Here is a 14,948-nt window from a genome sequence, read left to right on the forward strand (position 1 = left end):
CATTAGTGAACGTGGTAGCTTGTTGTTAATAACTAGAGGCCCGGTGCACGGATTCATGCAAGAGTAGGCCTTCCTTCCCCTGGCTGCCGGCGCTGTCTTCCCTCTGGCACCCGGGACCCAGGCTTCCTTCCTTCTGCCGCCGGCTGGCACCCTGGGCCCGGCTTCGTCAGGAAGGACGTCCGGAAGACGTCTAGTCTAATTAGCATATTACCCTTTTATTATTACAGATTATGTATAACAAGATATTGTAAACATTAAGTTATGGTACTTTTGTTAAAAAGTGTCTTACATACCATTATACTGGCTGGGCTGCAAAAATATTCCCTGTGGACCACATGCGGCCCGTGGGCCACGAGTTTGACACGCTTGCTGTCCACGTTCAATCTCGGCACCTGCCCCTGCCCATCCCCCTGGCCTGGCCCAAAGAGGGGGCTCCGTTAATTGCCCCCAATTCTGTGGAGGGCCCTCCTGGCCGCTGGCTCTCCAGCTGGAGACGTTGGTTAAAGGACTCACGTCCTGGTCAGTGTGGCTGTGACGGTTCCGGGCCCTGTCGCCTGGACGGCCCTACTGTGCGCCTGGGGCTGGTCTGCAGGGAGGCGGCTCTGGGAGACGGGGTTCTCTCCTCGCTGGGCCCCTCCCCTCGCCGCAGGGTGTGTGTCCTTGTCCTTGGCCTCAGCTCCCCACCCGGTCCTCCCTGCAGGGCACAGGCAGGCCCACGAGGTCGCTGAGCACAGCGCAGCTGGCCCCGCCCTCGGGGGGCGCCCAGGCGTCCGTCATCTCCAGCGTCGTGCTGATGAAGGGCCAGGCCAAGGTGAGGGGACCCGGCCAGGGAGCTTCTGGGAGACACCGGGCTCTGAGCAGCTGTGTGTCGCAGGGAGGGTGACACAGGGAGGGTGACCCTGGCAGGGGCGGGGCCAGACACCCCAGTCTCTCTCACCGTCCCTCCTTCCTTCTGGGTCCCGGGAGCTCAGGGAGGGAAGAGATGGCAGGGGTGAGGGATGAGCTCATCCCTCACCCCTGCCGTCTCTTCCCTCCCTGAGCTCCTCCCTCACCCCTGCCGTCTCTTCCCTCCCTGAGCTCCTCCCTCACCCCTGCCGTCTCTTCCCCCCCTCAGCTCCTCCCTCACCCCTGCCACCTCTTCCCTCCCTGGGGCTGCCCAGTGGGGGGGACCTCAGGACCCTCTGACGGCCGCTCTTCCCCCAGGGGCTGGGATTCAGCATCGTGGGGGGCAGAGACAGCATTTACGGCCCCATCGGCATTTACGTCAAAACCATCTTCGAGGGGGGAGCCGCGGCGGCCGACGGCCGGCTGCAGGAAGGTACGCTCCCAGCCCCTCCCAGCACCCCCAGCCAAGCAGGTGCGGGGCCTGCGGAGCCACCTGTGGGGACCCCGGGCCTGGGCGCCGGGGTCTGCACACTCCGTCCAGCCGGGCCAGAGACCCAGCGAGTCCCCCTCATTCCGACGCTGCCTTTTTCCGAGGTCCCCTCTGTTCCTGCACCCCCTGGCCTCCCTCCCCTTCGGGGTCCCTGCCCCTCCCTCATAACCACAGGGATGGCCTGGGGTGGGCAGGGCCCTGGCGGGTCTGGGGGGGTGGGGGCGACTGGGAGTGTGTGGGCTCCGAACTGCAAGCAGGAAAGATTTCACCGACGAGTCCTGTGCGGCGACCCCTGTGCGGCGACCGTGAGGGAACGCCTGTTAGAGCTGGGACAGCGAGACGAGGACGGGCTAGGCTAGGGGAGGCCACAGGGGCGCCCACACAGCGATGGCGAACCTATGACACTCGGGTCGGAGGTGACACGCGAACTCATTTTTTTGGTTGATTTTTCTTGGTTCAATGGCATTTAAATATATAACATAAATATCAAAAATATAAGTCTTTGTTTTACTATGGTTGCAAATATCAAAAATTTCTCTGTGTGACACGACACCAGAGTGAAGTGAGGGTTTTTCAAAATGCTGACACGCTGAGCTCGAAAGGTTCGCGGTCAGTGGCCTAGGAGGTGGGGCAGGAGGTGGACAGGGACCAGGCCAGGCCACATGCACCCGGCTAAGACCCCACCCCCCCCCAGACCAGAGGTGCCAGGGGGCTTGTCACGCTGCCCCCCAGAGCTTCCTGGGGGGCAGATACGGAAGGAGAATGTCTTCAGGGTGTTGTGGTGCAAACGCTGGGCAGGGGCCAGGTCTCAGGGTCCCTGGCCGGGCAGCCCTCTGCCAGCCCCCATCTCTCCCGGCCCCACAGGCGACGAGATTCTGGAGCTCAACGGTGAGTCCATGGCGGGGCTGACTCACCAGGACGCCTTGCAGAAGTTCAAGGTGAGCGGCTGTTCCCAGGGCACGGGCCCCGGGCAGGGGACCAGACTCAGCCTCACCGGCCTCGCTCACACCCCCATTCCCACCCGGGCCCCCGGGCGGCCGCGGGGCTGGGGGGCCGGGGAAGGGGGCCTGGGTTGGGGCGGGCAGTGGTGGGTCGGGACTGTCCGGGGAGATTTCAGCCACTGCAGCCTGGCCGGGGGGTTACACATCTGTGTTCGTGTGGACGTAGTGACAAATCTGCTTCAGGTTTTGCAGGCAGGTCCCGAAGGCATTTTTAAAAATGTTTTTAATGATTTTTTAAAATAAATATTTTATTGATTTTTTTATAGAGAGGAAGGCAGAGGAATAGAGAGTTAGAAACATCGATCAGCTGTCTCCTGCACACCCCCTACTGGGGATGTGCCCGCAACCCAGGTACATGCCCTTGGCCGGAATCGGACCTGGGACCCTTCAGTCCGCAGGCCGGCACTCTATCCGCTGAGCCACACCGGTCAGGGCTGAAGGTATTTTTTTTTTAATTATATTTTTATTGATGTCAGAGAGGAAGGGAGAGGGAGTGAGAGAGAGAAACATCCATGATGAGAGAGAATCATGGATCGGCTGCCTCCTGCACGCCCCACACTGGGGATGGAGCCCACAACCCGGTCCTGTGCCCTGACCGGGAATCGAACCCGTGACCTCCTGGTTCCTAAGTTGATGCTCAACCCCTGAGCCAGGCCGGCGGGGCCTGAAGATATTTTTGAGTCTCCATCTAGTTGAATAGCTCCAGACTCTGATCTTTGCATGTGCCACACCTGTGTCCTACGTGTAGCACGTGCTACCTGTGTGCATACACACAGGAATGTCATGCATATGTTCATGCACACACACGCGCGCGCACACACACGCACGCACACCCGTGCCCTCGCCCGCACCCGGCCCTGGACGCGTGCACCCTCTCCCTGCAGCTCGCCAAGAAGGGGCTGCTCAGCCTCACGGTGCGCACCCGCCTGCCCGCGCCCCCCGCCCTGGGCGGCCGCCTGTCGCCCCCGCTGGGCCGCTCCCTGAGCTCCGGCACCTGCGCCCCGCGGGCCGGCAGCGCCTTCCTCCTGGCGGCCCCGGAGGCTCCCGGCGGCACCGGCACCGGCAGCGCCAGGCCCAGCTACAGGGTCCTGGTGGAGGTCTCGCTGCAGAAAGGTACCGGCCCCACCCCCCAGGACTGTCCCCTCCCTGCTGCCCGGGCCCCCACCCAGGCCACCCCAGACTCTCCAAGCGTGGAGTGGGTCCCCCGTCAGGACGCTGCTGCTCAGAGCAGATCCAGGCTCTGTGTGCCCACGGGTCCCGGGACAGGGCCCCCAGTCCGTGTACTGAGGCTCCCCCAGAGCTCAGGGACAGAGCAAACACCAGCCCCTCCCTCCCTCTCCCCCTCCCCCTCCTTTCTTTTCCCTCCCTCCCTACTCTCCCTCCTCCCCCTTCCCTCCCTCCTTCTCCTCCCTCCTCCCTCCCTTCCCCTCCCTCCCCCTTTCTCCCCCTCCCTCTCTGTCTTCCCCACTTGCACTCAGTACCCTCCTGCCGGGGTCGCTGACCCTGGAGCAGCGCCCACCCAGGGGATGTCCCGCGAACAGGAGGGTCGGGGCACAGCGCCAGGAGACGGGGTGCTGGCACCCGAGGGGCTCGCTCCGGGGAGAGCCGTCACCACCCCCCCCCCCCGTGTGCCCGCAGAGGCCGGCGTGGGCCTGGGCATCGGGCTGTGCAGCGTCCCCTACCTGCAGTGCCTGTCGGGCGTCTTCGTGCACACGCTGTCCCCGGGGTCGGTGGCGCACCTGGACGGCCGGCTCCGGTAGGTCCCCCCTCACTCGGGGCTGGAACAAACGGGGTCCCTCGGGCTGGCGGGAGGGCTGGCGGGCAGGTGCGTGGCAACAGCACGGGGGTGGTTAGAGGCGCAGAATCGAGGCAATAGCAGGGAGGTGGTTAGAGGCGCAGAATCGAGGCAATAGCAGGGAGGTGGTTAGAGGCGCAGAATCGAGGCAATAGCAGGGAGGTGGTTAGAGGTTTAGAATCGAGGCAATAGCAGGGAGTTGGTTAGAGGCACAGAATTGATGCAATAGCAGGGAGGTGGTTAGAGGCGCAGAATCGAGGCAATAGCAGGGAGGTGGTTAGAGGTTTAGAATGGAGGCAATAGCAGGGAGTTGGTTAGAGGCACAGAATTGATGCAATAGCAGGGAGGTGGTTAGAGGTGCAGAATCGAGGCAATAGCAGGAAGGTGGTTAGAGGTTTAGAATCGAGGCAATAGCAGGGAGTTGGTTAGAGGCGCAGAATCGAGGCAATAGCAGGGAGGTGGTTAGAGGTGCAGAATCGAGGCAATAGCAGGAAGGTGGTTAGAGGTTTAGAATCGAGGCAATAGCAGGGAGGTGGTTAGAGGCGCAGAATCGAGGCAATAGCAGGGAGGTGGTTAGAGGCGCAGAATCGAGGCAATAGCAGGAAGGTGGTTAGAGGTTTAGAATCGAGGCAATAGCGGGGAGTTGGTTAGAGGCACAGAATTGATGCAATAGCAGGGGAGGTGGTTAGAGGCGCAGAATCGAGGCAATAGCAGGGAGGTGGTTAGAGGCGCAGAATCGCAGCCCTGCCCAGCTCTGCTGAGTCCGGCTACCCTGGCTAAGGTCCCAGGAGGTGCAGGTGAGGGCGAGGCCTGAGAGAGCAGCCGGGCCAAGGAGGAGGCGGAGGTGGGAGGAGCCACGGACTCAGATCCCACTGCTCAGACGCGGTGATGAGCGAGTCTGTGGTATCAGCTGGCTTTCATGCTGGCCTGAAGAACTGAGTTTCGGGCATAACTCTTTATTTTTATTTTAAAATATATTTTTATTGATTTCAGAGAGGAAGAGAGAGGGGGAGAGAGAGAGAAACATCCATGATGAGAGAGAATCAAGGATCGGCTGCCTCCTGCACGCCCCCCACTGGGATCGAGCCCACAACCCAGGCCTGTGCCCTGATTGGGAATCGAACCTGGGACCCATCAGTCCACAGGCTGAGGCCCTATCCGCTGAGCCACACCGGCCAGGGCAGCATAACTTTTTCAGCGATTTCATTGAATGTATTGGGGTGACACTCGTTCATACAATTATATAGGTGTCAGGGGTACAAGTCCATGATACGTTCTCTGTGTATTGTATTGTGTGTTCACTGCCCCAAGTCTCCTTCCGTCACCATTGGTCCCCCCTTTCCCTGCTTCTACCTCCCCCGCCCCCTCCCCCTCTGGGCATCACCCTGCTGGAGTCTGCGTTGGTGAATTTTTGTTTGTTTGTTTGCTTAATCCCTTCGCCTCTTTCATCCCGTCCTGCAGCCCCTCCCCTTGACACCTGTCAGTCTGGCCCCTGTCTCTATGAGTCCGTTTCCGTTGCGTTTGCTCGTTTATTGAGATTCCCCAGAGACGTGAAGTCATAAGGCACTTGTCTTTCTCCGACCGGCTTATTTCACTGAGTGTCACGCTCTCCGGGTCCCGCCGTGCTGTCGAAGAAAGTGAGATCTCTTCCTTTGTCACAGCTGCGTAGTATTCCACGGTGTGGATGTCCCAGGGCGCTTTTATCCGCTCCACTACTGATGGGCACCTGGGGTGCTTCCAGATCTCGGCTAGCCTATATAATAAAAGCCTAATATGCTAAGTGTCTAGTCGTCCAGTTGGCCATTCAGCCAATCAAAGTGAAATATGCTAATGATATGCTAAGGCTGCTCAACTGCTCGCTATGACCTGCACTGACCACCAGGGGGCAGACAGCTGACTGGTCAACCAGTCGCTATGACGTGCACTGACCACCAGGGGGCAGATGCTCCAACCGGTAGGTTAGCTTGCTGCTGGGGTCCAGCCAATCGGGACTGAGACCGGCCGGACATGCCCTGGAGCCCTCCTGTGGTCCCTCTTTGGCTGGCCAACCTCCTGCATTCCCTCCCTGGCCCTGATTGTGAACTGGTGGGGTCCCTCGGCCTGGCCTGCGCCCTCTTGCAATCCAGGCTGAGGGACACCCCCCCTCTGCCCCCGAGCGCACGGATTTCGTGCACCGAGCCTCTAGTTGTAAATAATGCTGCAATGAACACGGGCTGCGTACATTCTTTCGAGTCCGTGTTTCGGGATTCTTCGGATATACTCCCAGAAGTGGCATCGCTGCCCTAAGGCAGTTGTCTTTTTAATTTTTGGAGTTAACTCCATACTGTCTTCCCCGGGGCCCCGCTGGTGCCCCCGCAGGTGTGGCGATGAGATCGTGGAGATCAACGAGGCCCCCGTGACCTGCATGACGCTCAACGACGTGTACGCGGTCCTGAGCCACTGCGAGCCGGGGCCCGTCCCCATCCTTGTCAGCCGACACCCGGACCCGCAGGTAACCCCACGCGCGGGGAGTCTCGCTCGTCCATGGCTCACCCGGTTAGCGCTGAAATCAGAGCGAGAACTGCTGGGTTTCCGCCTTGGTTCTTAGAACGGGACCAAGACCACAGCGAGGCTCACCCACCTGCTCTAGACACAGAGGCAGGTGGCATCGGGGGGCAGGGGGCGTTCAGGGGGGAGACAGGTGGTGTCAGGGCGGCTCCTGCAGCTGGCAGACAGGCCCCGGGGAAGGAAACCATTGACCAGGCCCCGATAGGGGATGAGAGAGAGCACTCTGTCCCCGAGGCCGGGGTGCCACGGAATTCCACACTTTCCCACAGTGGCTGCACCCATCTGTATCCCCACCAGCTGTACACAGGGACCCCTTTTCTCCGCATCCTCACCAGCACTGGGCACTTATTGATGTGTGGATGGAAGCCATTCTGACAGGCGTGAGGTGGTCCCTCGCTGTGGCTTAATTTGCATCTCTCGGATGATCAGTGACGTGAAGCATCGTTTCATGTGACGCTTGGCCACCTGTGTGTCTCTTTTGGGGAAGCGTCGAGTCAGGTCCTCTGCCCATTTTTCAATTGGGTTGTCCGCCTTTTTGGTCTTGAGTTTTATATGTTCTTTTTATTTTGTTTTATTTTTAAATATATTTTTATTGATTTCAGAGAGGAAGGGAGAGGGAGAGAGAGAGAGAAACATCCATGATGAGAGAGAGTCATGGACCGGCTGCCTCCTGCACACCCTCCACTGGGGATCGAGCCCGCAACCTGGGCCTGTGCCCTTGACAGGGAATCGAACCTGGGGCCCTTCAGTCCACAGGCCGATGCTCTGTCCACCGAGCCACACTGGCCGGGGCTATCCATTCTTTATGCATTTGGGATATTAACCCCTGATTGGATGTGTTGTTGGCGAATATGTTCTCCCACTCAGTAGGCTGTCTTGATGGTTACCTTGGCTGTGCAAAACCTTTCTATTTTGATGTCGTCCGATTTGTTTATTTTTTTCTTTCGTTTCTCTTGCCTGAGGAGATAGATAGATGAGAAAAAATATTGCTATGAGAGATGTCTGAGATTTTACTGCCTCTGTTTCCTTAGGATTTTTATGGTTTTGAGTCTTACATTGAAGTCTTTGATCCATTTTGAATTCATTCTTTTATGTGGTGTTAGAAGGTGGGTTAGTCTCGTTTTTTGGCACGTACCCATTTTCCCAACACCCTTGGTTAAATAGGCTGTCTTTACCCCACTGTATGCTCTTGCCTCCTGTGTTAAATGCTAATTAACCTAAAGGCGCGGATTTATTCTGGTCCAATGATCTATATGTCTTTTTTATGCCAGTACCAGCCTGTTTTGATTGCTATAACCTGGTAGTATAGTCTGATATCAAGCAGCGTGATCCCTCCAACTTTGTTCTTCTTTCTCAAGATCGCTGTAACTATTCGGGGTCTTTTGTGGTTCTATGTAAATTTGTGGAATATTTGTTCTAGTTCTGTGAAGCGTGCCATTGGTATCTTGATAGGAATTATGTTGAATCTATAGATTGCTTTGGGTCGTATGGACGTTTTAATGATGTTAATTCTTCCCATCCATGAACATGGTATCCACTTCCATCCATGAACATTGTATACACTTCCATCCATGAACATGGTATCCACTTCCATCCATGAACATGGTATACACTTCCATCCATGAACATGGTATACTCTTCCATCCATGAACATGGTATACACTTCCAACCCATGAACATGGTATACACTTCCATCCATGAACATGGTATACACTTCCATCCATGAACATGGTATACTCTTCCATCCATGAACATGGTATACACTTCCATCCATGAACATGGTATACTCTTCCATCCATGAACATGGTATACACTTCCATCCATGAACATGGTATATACTTCCATCCATGAACATGGCATACACTTCCACTTGGTGTAGCTTTCTGGGTTTCTTCTTCAGAGTCTTATAATTTTCCAAGCACAGGTCTTTTACATCCTCGGTTCAATTTATTCTGAGGTGTGTTGTGTGTGTGTGTGTGTGTGTGTGTGTGTGTGTGTGTGTGTGTGTGTGTGAGAGAGAGATTATAAATGGAATTGTTTTCTTAGTTCCCCTTTCTGATAGTTCATTATTGGTGAATAAAAATGCAACGGACTTCTGTGGGTTTATTTTCTAGCCAGCTACTTTACTGAATTCATTGATCGGTTCTAGTAGTGTTTTGGTGGAGTCTTTAGGGTTCTCTACCTACAGTGTCATGCCATCAGCGAATAATGACAGTTTTACTTTCTCTTTTCCTTTTTGGATAAGTTTTTTGTTTTTTTGTTTTTTTCTTGTCTCATCATTGTGGCTAAGACATCCAGTACTATTGTGAACAAGAGTGGTGAAAGCGGACATCCTGTCTTGTTCTTGTTCATAGGGGAAATGGTTTTGGTTTTTGCACATTGAGTAAGATGTTGGCTGTGGGTTTGTCATATATGGCCTTTCTTATGTTGTGTTTCCTCTAGTCCCACTTTGCTGAGAGTTTTTATCAAAAATGGGTGTTGTGCTTTGTCTAATGCTTATTCTGCATCGATTGACATGGTCATGTGACTTTCATTCTTTATTTTGTTTATATGAGTCTTTGATTGACACATTCATTACTCTGCAGATGCTGAACCACGCTTGTGTCCCAGGAATAAGTCCCACGTGGTCGTGGTGTATGATCTTTGTCATGTATTGCTGCATCCGGGTTGCTAATATTTTGTTGAGGATTTTAGCATCTAAAAGGGTGTCCCAAAATTTACGCAAGAAGTAATTTTGATAGAAAACACATGTTTATAATTAAAAATTGTAAATTTTTATTGATTCATAAAGGGTACAGTATAGGGGTATGTATGGAATAGCACATCGGGTAAATGGCCTCCACGGCTTTGCTGGCACAGACGCAAAGCCGCGGTCTTCATTGGTCTTCCTTGACCCCGCTCCTGGGCCATTATTGGTACTTGGTGATGCTTATCAAATTGAAAGGATTGAAATCAAAGGGCAACAGATATTAGAATCTGATTCAATAAACCAAGTCAAATTAGGCTTTTATTTTTTGTTGTTGTTGTTAATGCTCATGCAGAATTCAAATCTTGCGTGAATTTTGGGACACCCTTTATGTTCATCAGGGAGCCTGGCCCGTAATTCTCTTTCTTTGTCGTGTCTTTATCTGGTTTTGGGATCAGGATAATGCTGGCCTCATAAAATGAGCTTGGAAGTCTTCCTTCCTCTTGAATCTTCTGGACTAGCTTGAGAAGGGTGGTGTGAGTTCTTTGGATGTTTGGTAAAATTCACCTGTGAAGTAAGAGAAATACTGGTTATCTGTCAGCCAAATAGGAGACCAGAGACAAGTCCCAGATGAGTCTTCCCAAACAAACACTTGAAGCAAATGTAAAGAATAAGGTTGAGCCCAGGTGGTGTGGCTCAGTGGTTGAGCGTTGAGCATTGACATATCAACCAGGAGGTCAGGGCACAGGCCCGGGTTGCCAGCGCGATCCCCAGTGTGGGGCGTGCAGGAAGCAGCTGATCCATGCTTCTCTCTCATCATAGATGCTCCTATCTCTCTCCCTCTCCTTCTCCTTTCCTCTCTGAAATCAATAAAAATATATCTTTAAAAAATAAAGCATTCTAAATTGATGTTAAAAAATAGTGCTGTGTACACACAATGAAAATTTTTAAAATATATTTTTATTGATTTCAGAGAGGACGGGAGGGAGGGAGAGATAGAAGCATCAATGATGAGAGGGAATCATGGATCGGCTGCCCCCTGCACACCCCCTACTGGGGACCCAGCCCGCAACCTGGGCCTGTGCCCTTGACCGGGAATAGACCCTGGGACCCTTCAGTCCGCAGGCCGAGGCTCTACCCACTGAGCCACACCAGCCAGGGCCACTGCTGTCATTCTTCAGCGGGAGTTGAGGGGAGGGCGATAGAAGTGGGTGCAGCGGGCCTAGAGCCCAAGGTGTTTGGTTCCGAGAGTTGACGCTCTCAGGTGCGATGGCGAGAATGGACGAGAGAGATCCCGGTCAGCTGGGAGGTGTCGCGTGGCCTGGAGTTGGCAGCGGGCAGGGAGGCAGAGCCGGAGGGCCCCGCTAGGGTAGGCGTGGACTTTGCCTGGAAGGTGCCTGGGAGCCAAGCCGCCCAGGAGCGCCAGGGATGGGACTCACCAGCTCCCAGTGATCTGCAACATGGGAGGCAGGAAAGAGTGGAACCCGGGCCCGGAGGAGGGGCGGGGGAGCCGGGACTGGCCGGGAGCTTGGCGCGGGCCCCTGGGGTTTGTTTCAGCGAGTGCCTGTCATTTCCTTAGGTCTCGGAGCAGCAGCTCAAAGCCGCCGTGGCCCAGGCTGCCGAGGGCCTCCGGTTCGGCAAGGAGCGGCCCCCGTGGAGCCTGGAAGGTAAGGGAGTTGGGACTTTTATTTTTTATTTATTTTTAAATATATTTTTATTGATTTCAGAGAGGAAGGGAGAGAGAGAGAGAGAGAGAGAGAGAGAGAGAGAGAGAGAGAGAGAGAAACCTCAACGATGAGAGAGACTCATGGATCGGCTGCCTCCTGCACGCCCCACACTGGGGATGGAGCCCACAATCCAGGCCTGTGCCCTGACCGGGAATCGAACCTGGGACCCTTCAGTCTGTAGGCCGACGCTCTATCCACTGAGCCGCACTGGCCGCAGGCGGGATGCTGTCTGTGGGGGAGGGGTACTGGCCGAGGGGCGGGGTGCTGGCCCTGGGGTGCGGTGCTGGCCGTGGGCGGGCGGGGTGCTGGTCTCAAGCCGTGGTGCTGGCCCTTGGACAGGGTGCTGGTCCTGGGGCGGGGTGCTGGCTGCGGGTGGGTGGGGTGCTGGCCGAGGGGCAGGGTGCTGGTCTCAGGGCGGGGTGCTGGCCTTGCAGGGGTGCTGGCTGTGGGTCAGGGTGCTGGCTGCAGGCGGGCGGGGTGCGGGCCCTGCAGGGGTGCTGGCTGTGGGAGGGGGTACTGGGTGCAGGGCGGGGTACTGGGTGCAGGGCGGGGTGCTGGCGGTGCCCGGCTGCCGGCTGGCTCAGCTCGGCCTCTCTGTCCCCCACGCAGGCGCCAAGCGGCTGGAGAGCAGCTGGCACGGGCGGCCCTCGGTGGAGCGGGAGCCCGGCAAGAGCTCGGCGCCCCCCCAGCGCCGCGCCCCGAAGCCCATGGTGCGCTCCAGCAGCGACAGCAGCTGCATGTCGGGGTCCCCCGGGGGCAGCCCCCGCCGTGGGGGCCCGCTGCCCCGGGACCTGGGGGGCCGCGCCGACAGCCCCCGGGGGTCCCCCCGGGAGAGCCCGCCCCTGCCCGAGGCCCGGGAGCCGCCCCCGCCCCTGCGGACGAAGAAGTCCTTGGAGATCCTGGTGCGGAAGCCCACGGCCTCCAAGCCCAAGCCCCCGCCCCGGAAACACTTCAAGGGCGACGGCGACCGGCCGCCCAGCCCGAGCCCGGAGCGCCCGGCCCCCGCCCCGGTGAGTGGCCCCCCGGTCTGCGGCCCCGCGCGCTGCCCCGAGAGAAGGCGCCGGCCCCGCGGGCACTCGGCGCTCCGCCCGCCGGGACAGCCTCGTGGGGACGCGTGGCCGAGGCTGGTTCGCCTTCAGGCCTGACGCGCGGTGGGAGGCGCTGGCCCCTATGCCAGGTAGGTTTGGGGGAGTCCAGAGCTCCCCGAGTTTGAGGGGCTTGGGAAGACGGCAGCGTGAGGTGAGGGCTGATGGGTGAGCATGGGGCCACGCGGGGTGCAGCAGTTTCCGCAGAGTGGGGTGTACCCATGCCCACCGGCGCCCACCCAAGCCCACCCGAGCTAACCCGAATCCACCCGAGCCCACCCGAGTTCACCCGAGCCCACCCGAATCCACCCGAGCTGACCCGAGCTCACCCGCGCCCACCCGAGTTCACCTGAGCCCACCCGAGCCTACCCGAGCTCACCCGCGCCCACCCGAGCCTACTCGAGCTCACCCGAGCTCACCCGCGCCCACCCGAGCTCACCTGAACCCACCTGAGCTCACCTGATCCCACCCGAATCCACCCGAGCTCACCCGCGCCCACCCGCGCCCACCGGAACCGGGCCTCCCGGAAGCTCTCATACCTTTGCCCGCTGATTCCCCGTAAAGGGACCCTCACACCCACCCGTCTGATTTGCCGGCTGCTGGCCCCGCATTTCCTAGACACGGGCTCCGGTTCCTCACCCGGTGTCCCTCCTCCCGTCGGGGCGCTGGTCACTGCAGGGCCGCCCCCGGCCTCTGCCCTGACCTGATGGCGGGGGGAGGGCAGAGGCTGTGGGGGAGGGGGGTGGGGGCGGCGGGGGCAGGAGCAGGGGCAGACGGGGTCCTGCTGAATTTTTACACCTGAAACCTTACGGGTTGGCGAACGGCTGTCCGCGCTATAAATGCAATGAAAATGCCAGCACTCACTCCTGCCCCACCAGCCTCCATACAGTGGGGCCTTGACTTACGAGTGTCCCGACTAACGAGTTTTTTGAGATACCAGCTGTCTCTCCAAGGACTTTTTGCATTGAGTTGACAGAGTAATTTGAGTTAACGAGCTCCTTAACGAGCTGGGTCTGGGAATGAATTAAACTCGTAAGTCAAGGCCCCACTGTACCGGTCAGTATGTGGTCACAGTCAGGAATGACACAGGAAGCGTGGGTCTGGCCCCGTCGCGTGAGCATACGTTTCTTTAGATCCTCTGACGTTTCTGTTGTGGGACCTACACCCTGCTCTCCTCTCGCTACCCCAAGCACCCCCACTGCACCCCTAAACCAAGCATGTCCCGCTCAGAGGCTAACACAGGCCAGATAAACAAGGTTTGCGTGGACGTGGCCGCAAAAAGACAAAAGCTTCCGTTTTCATAGAAACGTAGGTTTCTTTCGATAGAGCCGTGCTGAATGCAAAGGGCTGAGATAAATGAGTCACCATGAACATAAAGTAACAGAACATTTTAGTAAAAATTAATACTTTTCCTTGAGCATGAACTCACCAGACCCTGAGTCCCTGCACAAATGGATAAGCGTCACGCAGATAAACCTATTTCTCTCGTTCTCCGAAAGCGAGATATTTCCTGTTGTGCACACCAAGCAGGTCAGTCCCAGACCAAGGACGTGGCCACCGGCTGCCGGAACATTCGCTGCCGGTATCAGTGGGGAGAGACGGCGCGCCTGCGCGTGAGGCGCGTGAGGGACGCGAATGCAACACGATGACAGTCATCAGTCGTTAGCGAACGTTGTAGTTGTAGTTCGTTATTAATAACTAGAGGCCCGGTGCATGGATTCGTGCACAGATGGGGTCCCTTGGCCTGGCCTGTGACCTAAGCCGGCAGTCAGACATCCCTCTCACAGTCTGTGACCCTTGGCTCCTTACCACCCACCTGCAGCGGAGGCGGGAGAGGCTCCCACCACCGCCACTGAGCTCACCAGCCGTGAGCCCGGCTTCTGGCTGAGCAGCGCTCCCCCCGTGGGAGCGCACTGACCACCAGGGGGCAGCACCTGCATTGAGCGTCGGCCCCCTGGTGGTCAGTACGCGTCATAGCGACGGGTTGTTCTGCTGTTCGGTCAATTTGCGTATTAGGGTTTTATTACATAGGGTTACGTATAATAGGATAGTGTAAAAATTAAGTCACGAAATTTTTATTAAAACGTTCCTTACATACCCTTATATTGGCTGGGCTGCAAAAATATTCGTTGTGGCCGTACGTACGCAGGCCGCGAGTTTGACATGCTGGCCCTAAACACTGTACTCCCGTCCTCCACTCCTACCTGACGTCCTGCCAGCCATCGGTCTACGTCACACACGATCCCAACATAATCTCAACCAGACGAACACTGACGGCGCTGCCCCGCGTCCCTTCGCCCCGTGGAATCCTGACAGCGTGGCCTCGCCCGTGGACGCTCGCCGGAGGGCAGAGGCCCTGACTTTTTTTTTTTTTAATCTATTTTATTTATTTTTTTACAGAGGAAGGGAGAGGGATAGAGAGTTAGAAACATTGATGAGAGAGAAACATCGATCAGCTGCCTCCTGCACACTCCCCACTGGGGATGTGCCCGCAACCCAGGTACATGCCCTTGACCGGAATCGAACCTGGGACCCTTCAGTCCGCAGGCCGACGCTCTATCCACTGAGCCACACCGGTTAGGGCCAGAGGCCCTGACTTACATTCTATGCAAGTTCTGCTACAAACTCCCTACTTGTACCACCAGCCACGGCCGCTCTGACTCTGTGTCCGGCCCCGTCTAAGTCACCGCCAATTCTGCTCACCGTCGCAGGAGGCAGCTGGTCCACGATCC

At 57.0% G+C, this 14,948-nt stretch overlaps 1 protein-coding gene across 2 annotated transcripts in view; it reads left to right on the top strand.

Annotated features, from left to right (window-relative positions):
• The window catches only part of IL16 (interleukin 16), a 62,431-nt gene that overhangs the window by 37,784 nt on the left and 9,699 nt on the right, over positions 1-14,948 (top strand). For both annotated transcript variants that reach the window (XM_059678320.1, XM_059678319.1), the window contains exons 5-12: positions 701-811; positions 1,204-1,318; positions 2,240-2,313; positions 3,261-3,489; positions 4,015-4,132; positions 6,530-6,662; positions 10,984-11,071; positions 11,741-12,141. In XM_059678320.1, coding sequence (XP_059534303.1) covers positions 701-811; positions 1,204-1,318; positions 2,240-2,313; positions 3,261-3,489; positions 4,015-4,132; positions 6,530-6,662; positions 10,984-11,071; positions 11,741-12,141 — 1,269 coding nt within the window. The remainder of the gene's footprint in view (positions 1-700; positions 812-1,203; positions 1,319-2,239; positions 2,314-3,260; positions 3,490-4,014; positions 4,133-6,529; positions 6,663-10,983; positions 11,072-11,740; positions 12,142-14,948) is intronic.

The sequence above is a fragment of the Myotis daubentonii genome, chromosome 21 (assembly GCF_963259705.1).
Source record: "Myotis daubentonii chromosome 21, mMyoDau2.1, whole genome shotgun sequence".
Taxonomy (NCBI): domain Eukaryota; kingdom Metazoa; phylum Chordata; class Mammalia; order Chiroptera; family Vespertilionidae; genus Myotis; species Myotis daubentonii.